The 23,165-nt window shown below is 39.2% G+C and overlaps 1 protein-coding gene across 5 annotated transcripts; it reads left to right on the top strand.

Annotated features, from left to right (window-relative positions):
* Positions 1-1,112: 1,112 nt before the first annotated feature.
* On the top strand, positions 1,113-21,253 carry sass6 (SAS-6 centriolar assembly protein). Of its 5 annotated transcripts, none has more exons than XM_028028647.1 (16): positions 1,113-1,442; positions 3,774-3,828; positions 3,979-4,058; positions 4,141-4,245; positions 6,828-6,996; positions 10,335-10,412; positions 11,006-11,125; positions 14,281-14,472; positions 15,481-15,675; positions 16,184-16,273; positions 17,349-17,528; positions 18,812-18,893; positions 19,906-20,015; positions 20,176-20,267; positions 20,738-20,846; positions 21,016-21,253. In XM_028028647.1, exons 1-16 carry the CDS (start codon positions 1,381-1,383, stop codon positions 21,019-21,021), a joined length of 1,725 nt encoding a protein of 574 aa, XP_027884448.1. In that variant the 5' UTR covers positions 1,113-1,380; the 3' UTR covers positions 21,022-21,253. The 5 variants fall into 5 exon arrangements, with proteins under 5 accessions (XP_027884448.1, XP_027884447.1, XP_027884449.1 ...); XM_028028646.1 differs by having other exon boundaries at positions 1,114-1,442; positions 21,010-21,253; XM_028028645.1 differs by having other exon boundaries at positions 1,119-1,442; positions 20,761-20,846.
* The last annotated feature ends 1,912 nt before the right edge of the window (positions 21,254-23,165 follow it).

The following is a 23,165-nucleotide window of genomic DNA, read 5'->3' as shown; positions in this document are numbered from 1 at the left end:
GACTCGACTTGAAGCTGTTTACTTGAAAAGACTTGATATTTTTTACTCAAAGTCTTAAAATTTAAAACACATTATTTATAAAGTGGCATCATTAATTAATGTCACTCATTCCGTATCAATATGCGCAGACCGTCACTATGGTTTTCCTCTCTCCTTATGTATGTATGTGTACGTAGCTGCAGCACAACCAATCAAATTAACAGGATCTGGACGTTTAATAAAACGCGGCACAGCTACAGAGCTCAGGGAACGAAATACGAAATAACCGCTGGAATATGCTTCCGCGAGTAATTTCTTTTGGCTACGTAGGTTATGAACTTTCGACTAAAAAACGAACTGCAACTTGTAAAACATGCAAGAAGAGAATATCGGATGGAGATGCCACGACGTCCAACTTTGTCCGGCATTTGAAGCTTCACAAAGATCGGTAGGTGGCACTTTTCTTTTGCTGTAAGATAGTTGACTTTAGCTAACTTCGTGTTAGCATGTGTACTCCGGGTTAAATTGGTGATTATTTACCATAAATCCGGTCCTTCAAATGCCTCCACAAATAATGTGCACCGTGTTAGCTCAGGAAGCCGGTGGATAGTGAGCGGGGCTCCGGAACAGAAAGCAGATTCTGGACCTGAACACAGGGAACAGAGTCTCTCTGTCCCATCATGATGATGAGCCGGGTCTAGTATCATCTAAGGATGGTTGGTGGTTGGTGATGGTTGCCAATAAAATAATTTCACATAACACTGTACTATTAGAAGCAGGAGAAACTTGGTTGAAGAGAAGAGGTACATTTGCTTTGATGTGCTAGAAATATTTAAAAGGGTTTTAGATAAAATTTTTGTGAAATCACTTCTAAATTTGTAATTGGAGTATACATAAATATACTTCCATTTGTGCTATTGGGGGTGAGGTAGGAGCAGAAGAGAGCAGTTAGTGCTGTAGAGATTAAGATTGAATCATATAAGGTTAAATAAATCTTATGATAGTCCAGAAAACCATCCTGCCACATAACTTTGTGATTGTGAACAAGTTGGGCATCTTATTATGCATTATTCAAAATATTAGAACAAAAGGGAAAAATTTTGTAATTTAGAAAATAAAGTCCTGGCTACGGAATGTGGGGAAGGAGATGACATTTCGTGTCAGAATGGGCTTGTATTCTAGAATTCATTTTTCAAGTCTCTGTCCTACACACTCCGGTACGGTAGGTGGCGGTATACACTGTAAGACAACATTGTCATTCCCCAAGAAAACATAAGGACTGGGAAGAAGAAGTTAAAACAGTTGGCGGCTGAACGCGGCAAAGCTCTAGGCAACAAGACAGCGGAAGCGGTCTTTTGTACTCTGCCTCTTCAGTAGCTTTCTAGTTTGTACATCATCATCATGGAGGAACTGTTCAACAAAGTCTTACAGGTTCATGTGAAGCATAAGGACTGCGAGGAAAGGTAAGCTAACTCCGCCCAGCTGAGCTCCTTTAGAACCGGTGTATATCTGATCCGTAATATACCTACGGGTGGTTAAGTTGGATTATTCCACACTGGTTACAGATTCTCTAGAATAGGCTGAGATTCGTAGAAACCTGCAAACTACGGCCCCTGTGCTGTGTCTATCAGGCTGCCAAGTCTTCCAGTTCAGCTTGTTTTAAAGAGATAGCAACCCTTCAGAGGTGGAAAATAGGATGATCTCAGTCTGCAAGAGCACAGAAATGTTATTAGCCACAGGTCATGTTCTGTTCTCATGCTTTCCTCCATCAAGCATCTTTAATGCTGCTCTTCCGACACTGTCTGTTGCAGTCTGATGAATTCAGTTTGCTGTTCATTCTCTCCATAGCTCATCTTAAGGCTCAGCTTAACATACAATCCCATTGCAATTTTATACCTAACTAAATCAAGAAAACTGTTAGTCATACTATTAAAAACAACATAATACTACTCTGACCTTTTTTAAATAAACAAATAAATAAAAAATTTGTGCTTTCTAGTCAAAATAAATACCTCTAATCTTTGTCTTTAAGAAGAGAATCATAAAGGCTCTTCTAATTCTCACTGTCAGAAATCCACCATGTTAATGTTCACTCCATCTCACCAGTGCTACCAGGGCCCACTGTTAGAGCAGACATGTTATCAGGACACAGCACAAACTCAAGATAAATTGTTGCTGACAAAATCTTAATAAACTTGCAAATATTGTAAGCATGATTTGTAGGATGGCAAAAATCTTAGACCTCCATATATTCTTCTTAGCTGAACACCTTGTCTTCATGCAGCCCAACCTTACACCATGTATCTGTATTAAAGTGTCATGGTTGATGAACTTCATGACCTTTCTATGGCCGTAAATATTACAGCTCTTAAAATGTGTACATATTAGAAATTTTAAATTCACATTTGTGACTGTATCCAAAATAGACCAGGGCGTATTTGCTAATTGTGGGGGAACACAATTAAGAGGAAATGCAATACTCTTAATACAATTAATGCAATACTTTGGCGAGGAAACGCAAAAGAAAATTTCCCCCATGTCCCCTAGGGGGTTCCGTAGCATGGCATGGCTGTGCCAGATTCACCGGTGGGGTTTTTTTTCTTTTCTTTTTTTGTTTTTATACATTCATTCATATTCAATCTGACACAGAAGCTGCGGTATATGTCACTGAATCAGTGACGAATGTTTGTATTTGTATTAGTTTTTTGTTTGTTTGTTTTTGGTTCAAAATACAAATAATTAACTGTCAGTTTGACACAAAAGCTATGGCATACGTCAAAGAAGCTAGAAGTTACCGCATTAAGCTGTAGCTGGCACCCCGTGCCAGGTTGCGGCAGGCCACTGGCTGGTCTGGCACCCCAAGGTGCCAATAGCCCTATTTTTTATATATGTCGTATGTTTGTCCTTAACTTGATCTTTGTTAGCACATTAGCTCCACTTTAAACAAAACTAACTTTTAGCTGCATAAATATGAGTAAAAAAAAATCATGTCTCTAGTCAAATCACAGACTGTTACATTGAATATTAGTACATTTTAATGTGTATTTTTTTCCATATTGGAAATATGCAAAGTTCATTGAGCAAGCTGTCTGTCGCAAAAAAAAGACTAAAATCAGTTTTCAAAAGTATCGAAATAATTTTTGTTTCACTCTACGGAACATGTGTGATTACATAGAATTTTCTGTATTCAGCAAGTCAAACATATCTCCAACAATGACTTAGGAAAGCAAAAAATATCTTTACATTTAAAATAATTTGTTTTGTAGTTGTATTTTTAACAGCACAAATGCCTAAACAGTGACATCGACATCCAGCCATTTTGGATGTTGAAGTTACGACACAGGGGCGTACTGTCCAAATTCTCACATTTTTGCACTCAAACCCTTATGTGCACTTGACTGAATCCACACTTCACAGAGGGGCGTAGGGTGCGCACTGAGCTTTGGGACTGGGCCTATGAGGTTGCGGCAGCCTGTGGCACCTTACAGCAGCTGTCACCGGAAGTGCCACGATAGCTGCCAGTGCCACAATTTGTGCTTGATGTCTCACATATAATGGACATTGAAAATCCAATGAGGGGGTCAAATATACTATTGGATGCTGACGCTTTGGTGTACATCACTTAACAAATGTTGCAGTAATTTGCATTTGTTATGCTGGAAACAATATAGCGATGATGACTGCAATTTGATGCATCTACAACTTTAATCAGATTCTACTTACTCTTTAACTTGGCTTTATAGCCAAGCAAAGTCAGGTTAAAGATAACTGGGTAACTTGGTTTAATTTTACAGGAAAGCAAATGTCCGTGTCACTATTGAGCTGTCAACTACTCCAGTTCACAGAAGGGTGAGTGGAGCTTTTCATGAACTGTCCCAATAACTTATTGTGAAAGTGCAGCACACAAAGATGGACAGTATGCCTAAGCAACATTTATTCATCACTTTACCTGCTTAAATGTTGTATTAATTAATTTATTTCTCTTTTGTCAAATATTAGGATCTTCTAGTAAAGTTAACTGATGATGCAGACCCATATTTTCTTTTCACCCTTCCTATATCAGAAGAAGACTTCCAAAGGTTTGTATTTTCTAAAGAATATCAGATTGTGTTTAAAATTGAAATCAGATTATTTTTTGTTGCTTTTTGTGTGTTTGAGTAGTTTGAAAGTGCAGCAGGGCCTGTTGATAGACTTTGCATCATTTCCTCAGAAGTTTATTGACCTGCTTAACCTGTGTAACTTGGAGCAAGACTCGGACAATCCCAGGTATGAACAAATGCTTTTCACCATGAAATCCAGTCAAATAATACAAATATAATGTAATTGTAAAAATAATCAATATTTTTGTCAGTCATTTTAGAATCCTTTCTGAAATATACAGGTTTCCTAACCTGTATATTATGTTGATTCATATTTATTTGAAATATATATATACAGTATATAATGTACTGTATATGTATGTACTGTATGTATGCAAATCCTGGCCCCAGGATGCGACACAGCAGCTGCAGGACTGTTTCATCAGGACAAACTGGGATGTTTTTGAACATCAGGACCTGGAGGTTTTTACGGACAGTGTACTGTGCTATATCAAGAACTGTATTGACACTGTAGCTGTGGATAAACGCATCCGGGTCTTCCCAAACCAGAAACCCTGGATGACTCAGGAGGTCCAGCGACTGCTAAAGACCAGGAATACCGCCTTCAGGTCTGGGGACAGGACCGTCTACAGTACAGCCCGAGCTAACTTGAAGAGCGGCATCAGAATGGCTAAGTCTGACTACAGGAGGAGGATAGAGGGCTACCTTGACAGCAACAACAGCAGGCAGGTGTGGCGGGGAATCCAGCATCTCACCAACTACAGGACCAACCTCGCAGCTGCGGAAGGCGACGCCACGCTGGCAGAGGAGCTGAACCTCTTCTTTGCCCGCTTTGAGGTGAAGCCAACAGAGGCAGCCACACTACAACAAGCAACCCACAACACCACACCCCTCGTTGTAGAGGAGCACGAGGTGAGGCGCACACTGCGGGCTGTCAACCCAAGGAAGGCTGCTGGACCTGATGGCGTCCCTGGACGTGTCCTGAAAGACTGCGCCGATCAGCTGGCTGGAGTCTTCACCAGGATCTTCAACCAGTCCCTAGCCCTGTCTACAGTCCCATCCTGCCTGAAATCTTCCACCATAGTCCCCATACCCAAGAAACCTCACATCTCCTGCCTCAACGACTACCGGCCAGTGGCACTAACCCCTGTGGTGACGAAGTGTTTTGAAAAACTGGTCCGGGGTCACATCACAGCACTTCTCCCTCCTGGCTTTGACCACCACCAGTTCGCCTACAGAGCCAACAGATCCACAGAGGACGCTGTGATCACGGCCCTCCATGCTGCTCTGTCACATCTGGAGCAGCAGGGGAGCTATGTGCGGATGCTCTTTGTGGACTACAAAGAGCTGTATCACTATCAGACTACAAAGCTGATAGTGAAAATATCAGTCCCTCACAGACTGGTGGACAAATTGGGGGACCTGGGCCTCCCTCACTCCACCTGCATGTGGATTCTGAGCTTACTGACCAACCGACAGCAGAGAGTTAGGGTGGGAAAACATACATCCACTGCCCTCAGCCTTAGTACTGGCTCTCCACAGGGCTGTGTGCTGAGCCCCCTGCTCTATTGTCTGTACACATACGACTGCACCTCTGCCCACCACAGCAACACCATCATCAAGTTTGCTGATGACACCACAGTGGTGAGGCTCATCTCAGGAGGCGACGAGTCCACCTACAGGGGTGAGGTGGAGCAGCTGGTGGTGTGGTGCAGGGAGAACAATCTGCTCCTCAACAACTCAAAGACAAAAGAACTCATAATAGATTACAGGAGGAATAAAACGGACATTACACCACTAACCATTGGGGGAAAATGTGTGGAGAGGGTAGCTGATTTCCGTTTCCTGGGGGTCGACATTGAGCAGGGCCTCACATGGAACATGAACACCTTCGAGCTGATAAAAAAGGCCCAGCAAAGACTGTACTTCCTGAGGGTTCTCAGGAGGAACAACATCAAGGAGAAGCTGATGGTGTCCTTCTACAAGTGCTCCATAGAGAGCATACTGACCTACTGTATCTGCGTATGGTATAACAGCAGCACTACGGCTCAAAGGAAAGCTCTCCAAAGGGTTGTGAATACAGCCCAAAAAATCATTGGCTGCCCTCTCCCCTCACTGGAGGACCTGCACAGCGACCGCTGTCTAAGAAAAGCACAACACATCACAAAGGACACTTCTCACCCTGGACATTCTCTGTTCACACTGCTGCCTTCAGGCAGAAGATACAGAGCAACCAGAACAAGAACCAACCGTCTCAGAGACAGTTTCTACCCGATAGCAATAACAAAACTAAATGCAACCATTAATCATCATGAATGATGTATGTGAGAATGTGGCTATTCTTATTTATTAGTTTTTTTTGTTTTTTTTTACCAGTTATTTGTTAATTCTTACATTGTGTGTGAATTGTGAGACAGTTATTTTTTGTTTTTAAGCATATGCACTGACCAATGGCACCTTTTAAATTTTGTTGTCCTTGTGACAATGACAATAAAGATTTATCTTATCTTATCTTATGATAGACTGTAAACCTGGAATGTTGTCTGAAGCTTTTTGTGGTCAAGGTTTTGCAGGTCTACCTGAATGTGGCTTGGTTTCATTGGAATTCCACATTTTTTACTTTTTTACTCTATGAAAATGTGGACGCAGAATTTTATTGCCTTTGATGGTATTTTCAATAAATTAAATAATCACCATTTAGTAATGATCATTATTATTTATCCAGTATTTTCTGATGTATGTTCACAGGTTTCTCCTTCATTTGACATGCCAGTCTACAATGGTGGAGGGCTGTGCCACCTTCAGCGTAGTAGAGACAAATGCTTTCAAACACCTGAACCACTTATCTCTGCGGCTTATTCAAGGCTCAAACAAAGAAGTGAAAGAATATTTGGCAGCCTGTCTGGCGTCTTTGAAGGTTAGCTCACACGTCATTGTTTCACTGTTCTGTGTCACAGAACTCTGCAGTGAGATCCGGGCTGGGTCTTGTTGTCAACTTTACTTTTCTGCTGTTACTGATCGAAACAAGATGTGAAAATTGGCAGCACTGTAGATGGTTTGATGATGCCAGATTCTTCTCTGAAATTGCATTCAGAAATACAGTGTGCCATCTTGGTTTATAGAAGTTTGTGGAGCATAGATTAAATGTCCAGTCCTGTTTAAGGCACATAAAATGCAAACATAGAGCCACATGTACATTACAACAGCTGATCAATTTAAACATTTCCATGCAGGTTAGATCTATTTAATTATTTTATTGCATGAAAAGATCTGTTTCCTTTTCTATTAAAATTGAATAGTAATACAGTTGTAATTATTATTACTTAGTATGAAAGCACCATAGAAGACAAATAAACATGTTACTTTGCTGCCAGAAGCTGACAATAAATTCTATACATTATAAGTAGTTTTATGTTCAGTGTTAGGATTGTCGATATGATGATCTGAGAGGCCAGAAGCCGACATTATATTTTATCAGGAACATTCCACTCTCTAATGTTTTGCACTCCTGCTTAGACTCAGAAGTTTTTCTTCCTGTTTTTTCTTCAACTTAAAATAAAATGTAAACTCTTTTAGCCAGGATGAAATGGTTTGGGGTTTTAATGATTACCATGATATTAATAAATATCAAATAAACATTACTATGTTTATTTGAAAATAAAATGACCATTTAAACTATATTTAGTCTGGCCCACATTTGGTAGTGAAAATATCAGGCGTCTGCCAACTGTTAGGTTGGCAGACGCCTGAGTCCAGCATTGTTTCAAACCAGAGCACATAAAGACTTTAATATGTTGAACTTAGTGTGCAAAGCAACGTTTTGTGGGGCGACTTTAAAAAGTGACATCAAAACAGAACTGAGAGGACTTCCAGATAATCACTAAACTCTGCTGTTAGGGAGCATTAAGGTCTCCTACAGCTACAGACAGATGGGCCAAACCAGAACTTTATGTTAGAAAATGCATCTCTCAACAACAGTAAGGCAGTTCATAGTCAATATAATTGGTATTTTTTGTTTGTTCTTATTGAAGCGAACTGAAAATATTCTGAACCGGGATTGCTGTTCACCACTACATCTCTAATGTTTAGTGACTATGCTTTCTGATTGCCCATCAGACAATGAATGAGACATATTTTCTTACACACATCAAAGCAGCCACAAGCAGAAGGCAGTGAAAGTGAGGCACGGCGATTTAAGCCATATTAAAAAAAATGTGGATCTTCAAACTCTACGTGGAAGGCTTTTTGAAACTGGTTTGTCCTCACAGCATGCAGAGGAGCTGCTTATGGCAACAAATTTCCTTAAAAAGTTTGAAAAAATGTAGAAAACTGTTAGAATTTGGTTAAAACATTTTTTGTCATAAATTACACCGTGTTCCAAATTATTATGCAAATTGGATTTAAGTCTCATAAAGATTAAATTTTTTGTTGTGCTTTTAAATTTATAGATGGTATTGTGTGTCAGGGCTCTTTGAATCACTATAATTAATTTCAGATAGCTGGGTTGATAAGTTTGTCTGGTGAGCTCAATTAAAGGAAGTCTACTTAAGAAGGATGTTCCACATTATTAAGCAGGCCACAGGTTTCAAGCAATATGGGAAAGAGAGGATCTCTGCTGACGAAAATCATCAGATAGTGTAGTGCCGTATGACAAAATATGAAAACATTAGATTTTTAACAAAAACTGAAGCGTTATCGTACTGTGAAGAGATTTGTGGCTGATCAGAACAAAGATAGGTTTGTACAGATAAAGGCATAATGAGGAAGGTTTCTGTTAGACAAATTCATCAGATTAAGAGAGCAGCTGTTAAAATGCCCTTACAAAGCAGCAAAAAGTTATTTGAAGCTGCTGGTGCCTCTGGAACCTCAAGGTGGAGGCTTGCAGTGCATGAACCTACTATTGGGCCACCACTAACCAGAGCTCACAAGCAGAAGCGGTGGCAGTGGGCCCAGCCGTACATGAAGATTCATTTTCAAACAGACTTGTTCACTAATGACTGCTGTGCAACCCTGGATGGTCCAGATGGACGCAGTAGTGGATTGGTGGTGGATGACCACCACCAATTCCAAGGAGGTGGTGGAGTCATTTTTTGGGCCGAAATCATGGGGAAAGAGCTGGTCGACCCCTTCAGAGTCCCTGAAGGTGTGAAAATGACCTTAGCAAAGTATATGGACTTTCTGACTGATCACTTTCTTTTATGGTTCAAAAAGAAGAGCCGTACCTTCAGTAGCAAAATCATCTTCCTGCATAACAATGCACCATCTCATGCTGCAAGGAATACCACTGTGTCATTGGCTGCTATGGGCATAAAAGGGGAGAAACTCATGGTGTGGTCACCATCCTCCTCTGACCTCTGACCTCAACCCTATTGAGAACCTTTGGAGTTTTCTCAAGCAGAAGATCTGAGGGTGGAATGCAGTTTATATCAAAACAGCAGCTCTGGGAAGGTATTCTGACATCCTGCAAAGAAATTCAAGCAGAAACTTTCCACAAACTCACAAGTTCAATGGATGCAAGAATTGTGCTGTGATATCAAAGAAGGGGTCCTATGTTAACATGGAACTCGGTCTGTTAAGATGTTTTTGATTGAAATAGCTTTTGATTTTAGTACATGTGACCACTTAATGCTGCACATTCAAAGAATGACCGTTTGCAGTTCTTTATAATCCATAAAATGTTTAGAAAATCTGCTGTGCATAATAATTTGGAACCGTGCATTGAGTTTTTTATTTTTGAAAAAAATTGTTTAGTAAAATTTGATTTATACTGTAATAGTTCATAATTTGAAAATTATACTGACAGTCATTTGTATTGAGCATTTAAGAAAATCTGAGAAAATATCACTTGCATCATAATTTGGAACACGGTGTATAGTGGATTATCTTTTTTCCTGAAGAGCTGAGCTATCTTTCATAGGAAAGATTTGGGGAAAGTTTTTGATTTTGAAAAAATGGTTTTGTTAGAATTATTTGTGTTCTATTTTGTCATTGCTTGCCTCTGGTTACAGAGCAAATCTTTGTTCTAAATATTGAAAAAATTAATTTCTTTTGTTCTGTCCAAAAGAGTAAGATATACACTGTTTTGATTTCTGTTCCATCTAAATATGCTAATCTACATCATCGTATAAGAATGTTTAACCCTAATCTAGCCATTTACTTCTGGAGCTTGTCACTTGGAAATGAATGAACACTTTGCAGAGAAGACATTAATGTGATACAATAGTACTGATGAGTCTTGTTTTCTCAATATTTCAGGCAGAAAAGCAGGCTTTAGACAGGAAGCTCAAGGAGACTGAAGATGATTTGTCTAGGCAGCTGAGTTACACTCAGCAGGTGAGTGAATGAGTTTGACCCTACAAACACAAAAATCCACCACCAGTGTATAGATATAGTTCAGCTTCCTGCTAGATCTCTGACCACATGCTCAGAGCTGTGAGTGTCCTAACCTGCCACCAACAAAATAATACTCATATCTTTGTCTGTTTTGACCATTCTTAATATTGATTTATATTAGTATTTCCACTGTGTCTCCAGCATTGTGGTCAAGTACACTCATTGTGAGTTTTAACAAGTAGAAACCAACAGACATAACATGGAATTTATGGATTAAAAAAAACGTCTTGTCTGTATTGATCTCATGCAATATTCTAATTGCATAACTGAATTTTGTAAGCCCTAATCATCACAATTACGAGAAACGAGGCATGGGAATATTTCTCTTCATGTGTAATGAATCTACATTATATAAGTTTCACTTTCTGAAATGAGTGACAACATATGTTGAATATTTGATGATAGTTTAATTTTTGGAGCTACACTTATAAAGTACACTGAAACTGTTATGTGTAGAATGTGTCAGATTATTGCTGTAGCCTTTTAGAAGCAGAGCCAAAATTATTTACCAATGGATGTGTGCTCTCTTCTAGACTCTGTCTGAAAAGACTAAAGAGCTGGAGAAACTGCGGTCAGAGTGGACGAATAAGACTAGCTCGCTTTCTAGCCGTCATTCTGAGGAGTTGCAGTTGGAGAGGGAGAAAATTTTAGAGGTAAGATTCAGTTCCTTGTTTTCAAGTAAAGAATTTAAAATTCAACACCTAAGATCAGCAAAAGACAGGTACGCTGAGCTCTGGAAAACCACAACAGCTGGAGGCAGGCAGGCACTAGGCTGCTGTAACCGCTGCCAAAATAACACTGGTGGCTCTTTTGGTAAATATAGGGAGGAAAACTTAAAGCTAACAGTTTATTATCTGGGCTGCAAAGATCACATTTCACTGCAACATGTCCTGGACCACTATCAGTTGTTCACATGCACTGCTAATCCACTTCCTTTCCTATTGTCTCTGTCTGCCTGTATAGTTAGAAAGCCTGGCAGAGAGATGTTGGAGACATAAATATCATGCAGCCATGTCTCAGCGAAACACAACCACATTATTCAATGACACATAACATGTATTCAAGAATTGATAATGTGATTATGAACAAGTGGGACCTTCATAAAGTAATTAAGTGTGAAATCGGAGCTGCAGATATCTCGGCTCACTTTTCTATCCAGGTAAAATTAAACTTAAATAGTAGGAGGAAAGACACAGTTTGGAAATTAAACATTGGCATTCTGAACAAGAAAGAAGTAAAAGAACAAATAAAAAATGAAATAAAACTATGTAAAAAAAAATTACAATGAAGGAATGAGTCCAATAGACTTATGGGATACATGTAAATCAGTGATCAGAGGGAAACTGATAGCTGTAGCCTCAAAGCACTGTCAGAGAAAAAGAGTCTTGTATCTCAATTTGGTGGGAAAATTAAATATTCTCGAGATAGGATTTCAAACAACCCACAATATTCAGCTTCTTAAAGAAAATAAAAATATTTAAAAAGAAATAAACAACCCTCTGAAAGGGCAGCTCCAGAAAAGAATTATGATATCTAAAACAAGACTATTATGAACAGGGAGCTAAGGCAAACAGATTGCTGGTAAGGCAACTCAAAGCAGCAAATACCATACATAAGATTAGAAACCCCTCCACAAATCACTTACAGTATAATCAGGAAGATAACTTTGGAAAGTACCAAAACAACCACCTCCTCAAAAGATACTAAAAAAACCCCACATTTCTTAATTATCTGGACTTGCCTACAGTTGGAGTTGAACAAAATAGGAGACTGACAGCCCCAATAACATATGAAGAGATGTCAAGTGTCATACGGAGATTTAAAGCTAAATAAATCTCCTGGAAGCTACAGGTGAATCTCTGAATGGTACAGGACCTTTAAGAAGACATGATACACATATTGCTGTTATCATTCAACTTCTAGTTACTCACTCCTAACTCTGCCCTTTCCGCAAGCATCCTAGAAAGAGGTTTGGTTTTCAGTTTTACATTGATGTCTTCCCTACTCTACGACATTTCAACGTCTTCAGCCATATTCAGTGTTGTGGTTCGACAGACTAGTAAGGTCACTTAACAGGTTAAACACTTAGCATTCTCAGAGACTGACCTTGTTGGTCCAGGTGTCCCTGCAGATCCCTGCAGAGTAATTTGTAGCACCAGAGAGAACAAATGAGTCTTGCTCACACCTTGTCTGTCTCATAGTGTGAGACAGACAAGAATGGAATGATGAAGAGGAAGACTTTTAGGTCTTTGGGCTCATACTACAGGAGTCACCAGACCCCTGTAGTTAGGCCTGTCACGATAGCAAATTTTGCTCAACGATTAATTGTCTCAAAAATTATTGCGATAAACGATAATATTGTTTGAAGACCTTTTTACACTGATTTAATGGAAATGACGTAATAATGCATGCGATTTCCTGCCAAAGATAGATACACTTTATTTTCAAAAGAACACTGAACACTTGAGCTGATAAACAAAATAAACAAAACAACCAAAAACAAAAATAAAATGGATTCTCAGTCTCCATTAAACTCACTTGAAAAAAAACTAAACAACATAAAGCCAAAGTGGAAATAAATACTGCATTCAACCAAAAGAGTGCAGATTATGAAGTCTGTATATTATGTTGCCCTTCAGTAATAATCAGATTTAAATAGAGAAAATGAGCACATCGACTACCTGATGCAATAATTCACACTACATGATTTTTTGCTCCTATTTTTCTCCTTGACAATCTTAAAACGTTGGTCTTTCTAAGATTGTGTGGTGTGTTACGGTAGATCGTCGTTGCCGCTCCGATCTAAATCAGGGTTTTCCCCGACTGGGATCTTTAACGCAGCCTGTTGAATGTGACAGGTAGCCAATCAGAAAGCGCGGATTCTCCTCAGTGTTTTCTGAGGGGAAATTACAGAGGGGAATCCCAAACAGCTGACACGGCGCAACCCGAAGTCCAGCGGACGTGGAAACAACATTAATGTTTATTCAACATTTTGCGCAAAGAATATAGAAATGACAAGAGGAGGAGTTGGAGCGAAATTGCTACCGCAGTTGATAAACCCGGTAACTTTTCAGCTGTTCTTTGTTAACGTGACATAAATAGGTTGTAATGATTTTCATTCAGTCAGGACTTTACGCTGACAATAGCCACATGCATTGCAGGTAGATTGTAGTAAAGCATTGATTAATGCCCGGTTTTAAAATTAGTTCACTGGACTTGTAGCCATTATTTTGTGCCCATTGTTGGACACCACACGGCAGGACCGAACCGATCGAACCGTTATATCTAGGATTTCTGTCGGGTAATGTGTGATCTGTCAGGTTTTGAAAATGGGCCGACAATCAGCCGACAGCTCGTGTGCGCTGGGCTTTACACTAAGTAAAATGAGGAAGGGAGGGTCAGTGGAGAGCACTGGAGTTGAGCCTTTTTTCATTGGTGTCATCGATAATGCCGATAATTAAGATAGTTTTAATTTATTGTACGATTAATTGATTTACCGTTTATTGCTACAGGCCTACCTGTAGTCTTAGAACATTGACCATTAACACTCTCAGAATAGTCAATCTCACTAAAGAAGATGCCCCTTTCTTGATATAAAAGGGAGCCACTGAAGAGAAACTCAAATTGGAGAAACAATTTGCGTTTCTGTAGCATGTTTAGGTATTTTTGAGCATTTTCAGGCATTTTGAGGCTTTATGAAAAATTTTTAATATTTAAAGTTGAAAGAGTCAAGTCTATTATTGCTTTGCCTGTTCTCCAAGAGTTTGAGGTAAAATCGAATGATGTTTGTCTTTGTTCTGTTATTTAGTTGCAGAGCAGATTTCAACATGAGACTGAGCAACTGCGTCAGGAGCTGGAGACTGCTCATAGGAAGAGCTCACAGCAGCTCCAAAGCAGAGTGACTGAGCTGGAGACTTCCTGCAGGGAGCAGACTGAGAGGAAGTATAAGAACGAGTCCATCATCCGAGACCTAAAAATCAAACTATCTGGGTCGGAAGAGGTAGGTGATGGGGCTGTGGCCTGCTGCTGCTTTTACACTTCACATGTTTAAAATCCCAGTCATAGGTTGCATTGTCTGGCTTTTGTCTTGAAGTAGCTTTCTGCTGTGTGAGCGCAATAAGTGGATGTTTCTTGTGATGTGCCACTTTCAGCTTTTGGCTGTACATAGATTTTCAGTATAGATCCTAAGCAATGTTTTCTGATGACACCCCTTGTGTGGGCAGGTAGCAAACTCCATCTGCCCCCACAAGAAGATTGCGACATATAGTAATTGTAGGTGTTCACAGTTAATGTTATTGATTTTATTAGCCTTTTTAAGTAATGCCAAGTCACACTCTGTCACCGACGCTCATACGCGCTGAATCAGGCGCGTTTGTATTCAGGTGAATACAAGCTTCCGCTAGTAGACAGAAAGGCCAAAGAAAGACAGTTGCAAGGCAATGATATCAGCGTGTTTTAACCCTCTTGTGGTCATCGCACGACATCGCTCAGGAGGAGCGCAGCAAATGTCATGGTCGAACAGTGGGGAAGCAGTGTGTGTGTGATGGGACAGGGGGGTTTGTAGTTGTCCTGTCTGTCTGTCATTTTCTGAAACCACACAAAAAAACCCTTTTAAAAGCGCAAACTGGGTCAGTACAATCCCGCCGGACTGCGCTAAATTATTAATGTTATTGATCCAAGGTTATGCTAATGGTAGATATATTGTTATTTTTTTATTTTTGCTTAGACCCTCCTTCTCATCAGGTCAGCCTCCTGCTGTGATTAACAAGTAAAAGCAGCTGCTGTGGATAATCTGATTGATTGGTGAAGGAGTGAGGAGTGAAACAAAATTAACATTTATATTTGAACTTTTGTATGAAGTCAACTCTGAGAATATTTCTGTTATTTTCATAAGAAAAGAACACGCTCCTTTTTGAAACCAGAAACCTTTCCATGACATTCATTGACTCTCATACATTCATTGGTTGAAGTGTTGTTTTGTAAAGCCGTTTTCTGTTTATGTGTGCAGGAATGCCAGCATTTAAAGCAGCAGGTCCTGAGTCTCAGGAGGGAGAACAGCACTCTTGACACAGAGGTCCATGAAAAGGAGCGTGTAGTGAGCCAGCTGCAGGTCAGAGTGGCTGTTCTGGAGCAGGAGGTCAAAGATAAGGAGATGGTGATGTACCGCACCAAGGAGGTGTTGGAGGCCACTCAGCAGCAGAAGGTTGGAGCTAGTTCTTCCCTAGTGCTTCCACAGTCATGTTTGTGGGTCAGCTGAGGTCATAATAAATATTTTTGGTTCTCTAAAGAACTTTTATTTTAGTGTCGTTTTCATTTTTTCACTTGCATAATAGATTTCCGTTTATATTCAAGAACTGAAATGTGTAGATTTGCTTTCGCCCTGGTCTGGTCTTCATGTTGTTTTCCTTTACTGAATGGTTAAACAAACAGTGTTTCTTTATGAAGCCCTGGCTTTTTCTGAAGGGAACTAAGAGAATATATCATATCATCTAATTATTAAACTCTGTGTGTCTGAATCTCATGTTTGTTCACAAACACTATAAGGTGTCCTTATCAGAGCCCTGATGCATTGATTTCCCATTTCAACCACTGAATAAAGATGAAATACTGGGAGGGGTTTCATTACTTTCTCACATATTTACTCACATTTTCTATTATCAGAATCTGTGATTTTTTTCAGACATATTTTAACTTTTTAATCTATGTTGTAGGAATCAGTGGAGGAAAGTGCAGAAAATAAGGAAGTTCAGTTGAGAAAACTTGAAGCAACAGTGAAATCGCTGTCAGAAGAGCTGCTAAAGGTTTGTAAAAGCTCACCATTGTCATGCCACCCCTTGAACAGAACGTGTCACCTAAGACATATCAAGTTATCAGTGACAGCATGGGTTACTAGAACACAGACAAGGTGTTTTGTTTCCTCTTAGCTCTTTTTTTAGTATTTCTGGTGGGAAAAACTATTGTTGATATTGAAAGATTTATTTTAATCTACTAGTTGTCTGTTATCAAATGGATAAGTAGGGTTATCCTCGTATGAGTGCATGTACAGTCTAAGACCAAGAGGAAGACTGACTCTGATATGTTCAGTTGATGGTTATTCATTTTCTTACTAAAGAAAGTATTGTGTAAAGTATTATGTAAAATCAACCTTTGTGAGCTTTACATCGTGTCATGATGTTATTCCCTCATCAAAAACATGCCTGGGGTGTTGCCTTGATTCTTTTATGTATGTTTGAGGAATCCTTGAATCTCCCAAGGCAACTATTTAGGGGTGCCTAAACGCTTGTTCCCACAAAGCTCCTCCTCACAGCTACTTCTGTCTTCACAGTAGACAACGATTGTTTACAGTGTAGGCAATTTCCTGTAAACTTCGTGACATTGAACTAGCTAGAGCTGTAACGATTCCTCAAATGATTCGAGTAACTTGATTATTAAAATTCCTCGAGGAAAATTTATCTGCCTCAAAGCATCATTAAATTATGTTTTATTATTTAGCACACCATGTTCTGACCGGGTCATTATTTGCATTGCACAGCGCTCTCACTTCCGCCTATGAGTTGTTGATGAAAGCTAAGTGTTATTAGCATAACATCCCATTTTCAACTTTGGCCTGGGAGGATTTTATTGACTGATGATAATGTCTGGGTTTTTGTCATTTGGGGGACCAATAAGCACCCTTAAAATGGCTCAATTAATCGTAATCAATCGACAATCAAATACTTGATTACTAACATATTTGTTTACAACAGCCCTAGAACTGCATTACATATGTCATGGGCAAATGTTAGCAACTGGATAACATTTTTTTTGTTTTTCTATTAGGCTAAAGACTGATTGTGATTTGTTCCAGTGTCCAATGTACATTTTTTATTGTTTTAGGCTAATGGGATAATACAGAAACTGCAAGGAGAGGTTCGAGGTCTTGTTGGAAAAGTAAAGGTCAAAAATACTGTGACTGTGTCACAGGAAAAGGTTCTTCGAGAGACACAAGCTAAACTTGAAAGTGTTGACAAGGATCTACAGAGTACTCAGAGGCAGCTCCTCAGTAAAGAAGAGGAGGTATGTCTGATATGTTGTGTTTTTACTGAGCTTTCATGTGGTGTAGACATGTTATTAATTTTATTTCCCTCAAGCTTATTTTCACACCATGTAAGCTTTTATAAGTCTTTAATTTGGGGCATAGCAGTCAATTATTAGCTCCTTCACATTGTATGGGAACAAAAATAACTTTAAAGAATCAAAAATGTAGCAAAATGACTATTTTGAAATCATTTTTGGCACCAGTGATCTTCATTGAACAGTGATTAGACAGGAGCTGTCAGACTGCCCTGGAGAAACTGTGGCTACTATCCAGTAGTTAGCTACCATCAATGCAGGTCATTTATGATAATGTTTTAGTAAGAGCAAATAGTGAGGGTAATGCCGAGAAAGCCTTCCAAACTCACACTTGCAGCTCATGACTAAAGATAAATTGTTAAAATATGGAAAATCTTGTTGAATTGTAATTACATTTTTTCCTATAGCATCAATTCATAGACTTAGACTTAGACTGACTTTATTGTCATTTTACATGCACAGGGTGTATACAGAACGAAATTTCGTTGCATACAGCTCAGGACAATGTTTTGAGGTTCCAATGTTGTGAGGTTACTCCAGAATAAAAATAAAATACAGTATAAAATATGAATATAAATATAAAATATAAAGTGCAGGATAACATAACAAATATCGTCTTACAAAAAAGTTATTTCAATTCAATCACACTGTCAGGGACCAAACAGTATAGCAGCACAGGTATTGAATTCAAAAAGTGGGTTTTTATTTACCCCAAAAATCTGAAAAACACAAAACGATAAAATAAATCCCAAAACACAACCTTTCCCCCATCCCTCCTCATATTGAAGCATGTGGTTGTCCAATGAGGCCATCAGCAGTACTTCAGGACCCTCAGCCCTTAGCCACACCTTTTGCCCGCCAGGAGTTAGAGGCCAAACACCCAGGTAACCAAAACAGAAAGAAGTATTATTACAACTTAAAAGTTGACTTAGCAGTGCTGATATGTGTACACTCCATATAAACATTGTAAGGTGTGATAGAAAAATGAATCAATAATACATTATATAGTAAGGAATACTTAAATTAATGACTACCAAGTAAACTAAAGTGAAACACAGTTGTGGTGAGGTGTGGATCTTACCCTGTGTGACTTGCCATCGCACACACAAACATAAAATCAAGCACTTTATTTTAGAAGCCTGGCTTATTTAGAGAATATTTTAAAATCTCCTTGCATTATAAATGTAAGCGATTAATCTGAAAAATTTTGTATTTGTATATTACAGGTCAAAGAACTGAAGGAGCAGTTGGAAATGACTGTACAAAAGCTAAACGAAAGCAAAGAACTTTTAAAAACAAATGAAAATGGTAAGGAACCTGCTGCAGCGTCTTTTATCCCTTATTCAACAAGATTAATTATAGTTTTCCTTAGGAATCCAGGAATGCATCTCAGATTCTTGTATTGATATAGTACTTGAATACAGCCTGGAAGTTTTGTTAAACGTTTCCTCTACCTACATTCCCCAGAATGCTGTGTGGTTGATACTGATATAGTGTTATTGATTTATTATCCAGCCCTAAATAAAGTAATAATTTTCATCCATCCATTTTCTAACAGCCTTGTCCCTAGTGGGGTCAGGAGGGGTGCTGGTGCCTATCTCCAGCTAACGTTCCGGGCGAGAGGCGGGGTACAGCCTGGACAGGTCGCCAGTCCAGGCTGCAAATAATAAGTCGCAAATCATTTTCTTCAGATGTTGGAAATTACGCTCAACAGATGTGAGATCAAATAGCACCTGTTCTCTCTTGGTGCTTAATCCGCAGGGGAGTCTCCATGGTAACCAAGTGCTGCACTTGACAGATGGTTAGCAGTAGTCTCCACGATCATGTAGAGTTTCTGCTCCTTGAGGTGCCACACATTCAGGAGCTGGCGCTCTGCCACAGGGACTGAAGGATGTGAGCCCCAGCTCACTGCGTCCAGCTAAACTCAGACATCTGGACGCAGCTTTAGTATGCTGCAGGAGGACTGGCAGCTTTTAGTACTCCATCCAGTTATCTGGAGGGGAAACATCAGCAGGAACATGTCACTAGGATGAGGCTACATGCTGAGCTGCCCGGCCTCCGTCTCCTAACACCTCCTCACTCTGGGCTTCCTTCCCCTGCAGTTTGCCACTCATGTCCTCCACTCAGTTATATATCTACTGTATAACATTAGTTACAGATTATTGAAAAAGAAACGTTTTACTTGAAGCAAGCGCCACAGTTGAACACTAAGCTTTATCAGTGAAGCATGGCTTCCAGTAAAAGGCCTGCACTCTGCTCAGCTCTAAACAATGAACTGATTAATTCTTTTCAATGCCACTTCTTCTCCCTGCGTTTGCAGTTATAAACTGGCTTAATAAGCAGCTAAATGAAGTTCAACTATCCAAAAAGTTACTGCCTGCTGAACCTCTGGACACATCTCCAAGATTATCCACACTAACGGGACTCAGGGTACGAAGAGTTTTTCTCATAGGTTTTCAACTTTTTATAATTAACATCTTAACTCCAAACCAGCAAGCTCTTTTTATTTTGCACCTTCATCAATACTGTGACTTTAATACACATAATTGTATGTGTGTGTGTGTGTGTGTGTGTATGTACTTACTTCCAGGTGCAGTTTCATCCTCAGCCTGGTAAATCTGCTGTCTCATCAGACGTTACTCCTGCTGATCACAGAGTTCGGCTCACACTCAACAGACAGTTGTGAGTTCCGCTCAAAATACTTTTCACCCAGCCAATAACAAAACCTAAGCTTCTGTCACATTATGCAAACTTATAAGCACAACTTATATTCATCTCAGGACCAAATCGCAGTTCACAGTCAGAATCGTATGACAGAGCATTAGGGCCATCTAAGAAAAAATAAAAACAGTAAGATTACAAGATCTTAATATTACAAGAACAAACTCATTGGAGAATAAAGTCGAAAGAAATTAAAAAAAAAAGTTGTATATAGTCTATAGTCTTAATATAGTCTTAATTTTACCAGAATAAAGTTATATTATGGTTTTATTTTTATTACCGTGGCCTTAGTTTTCAGTGGCCCTGCATCCTGTCGTGTGTACACACATTTTATCTCCATCATTTACAGAAGGTGACCATGTTGGTCTCCATGTGGACGAGGCTTAAGTCTCCTAGAGGAAACCAGATGTTTGAGTGTTGTCTTTTTAAAGCTGGTGTTTCCTCCTGTGGGCAGTGGAGACTCTGCTGGTCTGGATCCCAAGTACTTCAGCAACGGAGAGGATGGCATCTCAGCCTACTCTTTATCATCAAATGTTAGAGGTAAAACTGCTGAACATTTGCAAATTGAGCAGTTGTTAGTCTTTCCTTTGCTACATGTATTCTTCAGTGTAGTAATACTTTTAAATTAAACATACAGTATGTTAGGATTTTTGAAAAACTTTATTGAAACATCTCCATTCATAAATTTTTTTTTTTTTTTTAGAGTTAGCCCTGACAACAAAGCCTTCTGGGACCTCTGCATACTTCTCTTCATGAGGAGGCCAGCTCTTCCTCTGGTGTCATCCCATGGGTCTAAGAGGTTTCCATCATAAACAAAACCAATGCTGTACCTTTTTGTTTTAATTTTCCTAAGCTTTTTGCTCTTATTTGGGGTTCCTTTCCCATGTTATTGTTGTTCAACTTGTTTTTGTGACTCTTTGGCTTCAAATTAAACTTTTCAAAATGTTGATCTTTCTTACTTTAAATTCTATTTTCATTTTTGTTGTATCAGGAAGTCATTTCAGTTATTTACTTGAAGGGATGAATAAAAGGCTTAAATGTTATGGAGAATTTTAAGTCAAACATTAGCTGGAGGTTTGGTGTTATTGTGAATCAGTCATAGTAGATTTCCACCTACTTTTCTCATTTTCAGTTTTCAGTCCAAAGAGCACAAAGTCAAGTTTTTCTTTCCAACATACTGAATACTGAGGACACCAGCCATTGTCACTGCTGTCAAGCATGGTGTTGAAATGTTGACGCTCCTGAGCACAAATCAGACGGAGGTTTCCTGCTATTGCAGACCTAGGTCAGGGTACTGTTGACTTCAAACCAGCTCAGACTATTTTTAAGCATCTTCTACTCATACCTGTCATGCTCACTGCTTCCAAGGCTGTAAGTCAAGTTCAGAGATGTCTACAGTACACAGTTTTAATTCGTGTTGAATAAGAGAGCTTTAGAACAGCTCAAATTCCAGAAAAGTTGGGGCGTTCGTCAAATTTGAAGAAAATTTAGAATTTCAAGAGCTGATATTTTATTCATAACACAACATGGATAAGAAGTGTTTAAGGCAGAAACTTTACAATGCCATAAATTATTTGGGACAGGAGCATGCTTACCATGGTGCAGCATCTCCTCTTTCCAACAGTTTCTGGAGTTTTGGTGTTGGACTTTGGGCCCATACTTGCCTGATTTAGGATTCAATCTGCTGAAGAGTTTGTGGTCAGCTTAGTTATCATAGTTATCATTTATTGATGCAACAAATGTTCTCTACATTTGGGCATCATTAGGGCACCAGGACTCTTCTCTGGTGAAGTGTCCACTGTATGTCGCTTATCATCGTTTTGCTGAAACCCAGGATGTCTTTCGTAAAATTGACGTCAGAAAGAAGAAACAGGATCTAAAATTTGAGAGAACGATTCAAATGTACACTGCCATGCCTGAAAGTTAGCATCTAATAATGTGGGATAACAAAATGTAGCTAACGTAAAACTCTGGATTGGATAAAGTAGACATAAAAAGGCTAATTTGGACTGACAAGTCCAGATTTATTTTGTTCCATAGTAATGGATGCATCAGGGCGCAAAGGCAGGTGAAGTGATCCATGCCCAGTTAGGCTTTATAGAGCCTTAATATGATGGAGAAGTTGCCTACAACTTTCTTTCATGCACCAGTTTGATGATATCTGGATCTGTTTGACTTGAACTAAAGGAGTGGTTTATAAAACAGTTCTCTGAGATTCCATGACATACAGATACAGCATCTGTAAGGAAGCATGAATAGGTCAGATCTTGTGACAGTAAAGCTGTTATGTTTCATCTTGCCATGTAAGTGTCACATTCATCCAAAATGTTTTTGCATCTGTCCCAGCATCCAAATGTTATGTCGCATGTATAAAATATGTGCATCCCTTTTGATGAACCCTCATTTTGTATGTGTATCAGCGTAAAGAATGTAAAATGACACCACTGTGTCGGAGTACTTTCACCATGATGCTCCCATCCTGTCTTACCTGCAAGCCAACAGTGGAAGAAATAAGTATCTAATACAGTGCCGATTTTCCAAGTTTTCCCACTAACAGAGAGATCTATAATTTACCTCCTAGGTACACCTTAAGCTGACAGCTTAAGCTTTAAAAAAATACTGAAATTTACATTGCATGATTTTGAAATAACTTCTAAGTACAAGTTAGCATTTCATGAACTAGGTATTTGATCACCTAGCAACTAGAAGGAATTCTGACTGTCTTTAAGAAGCTCAGTACATCAGGCTTATCAAGGACACATACAGCTGCAAACTGCTGTATGTGGACAGGTGCCTGGATTAATTGCACCTGTTAAACTTGCTAGCTAAAGAAAACCCACCTGTCCACACACTCAGTCA

The sequence above is a fragment of the Xiphophorus couchianus genome, chromosome 9 (assembly GCF_001444195.1).
Source record: "Xiphophorus couchianus chromosome 9, X_couchianus-1.0, whole genome shotgun sequence".
In the NCBI taxonomy this organism is placed as follows: Eukaryota; Metazoa; Chordata; class Actinopteri; order Cyprinodontiformes; family Poeciliidae; genus Xiphophorus; species Xiphophorus couchianus.
Note: the sequence above shows the minus strand (reverse complement) of the source record. Positions and strands in the feature narration are given on the sequence as shown.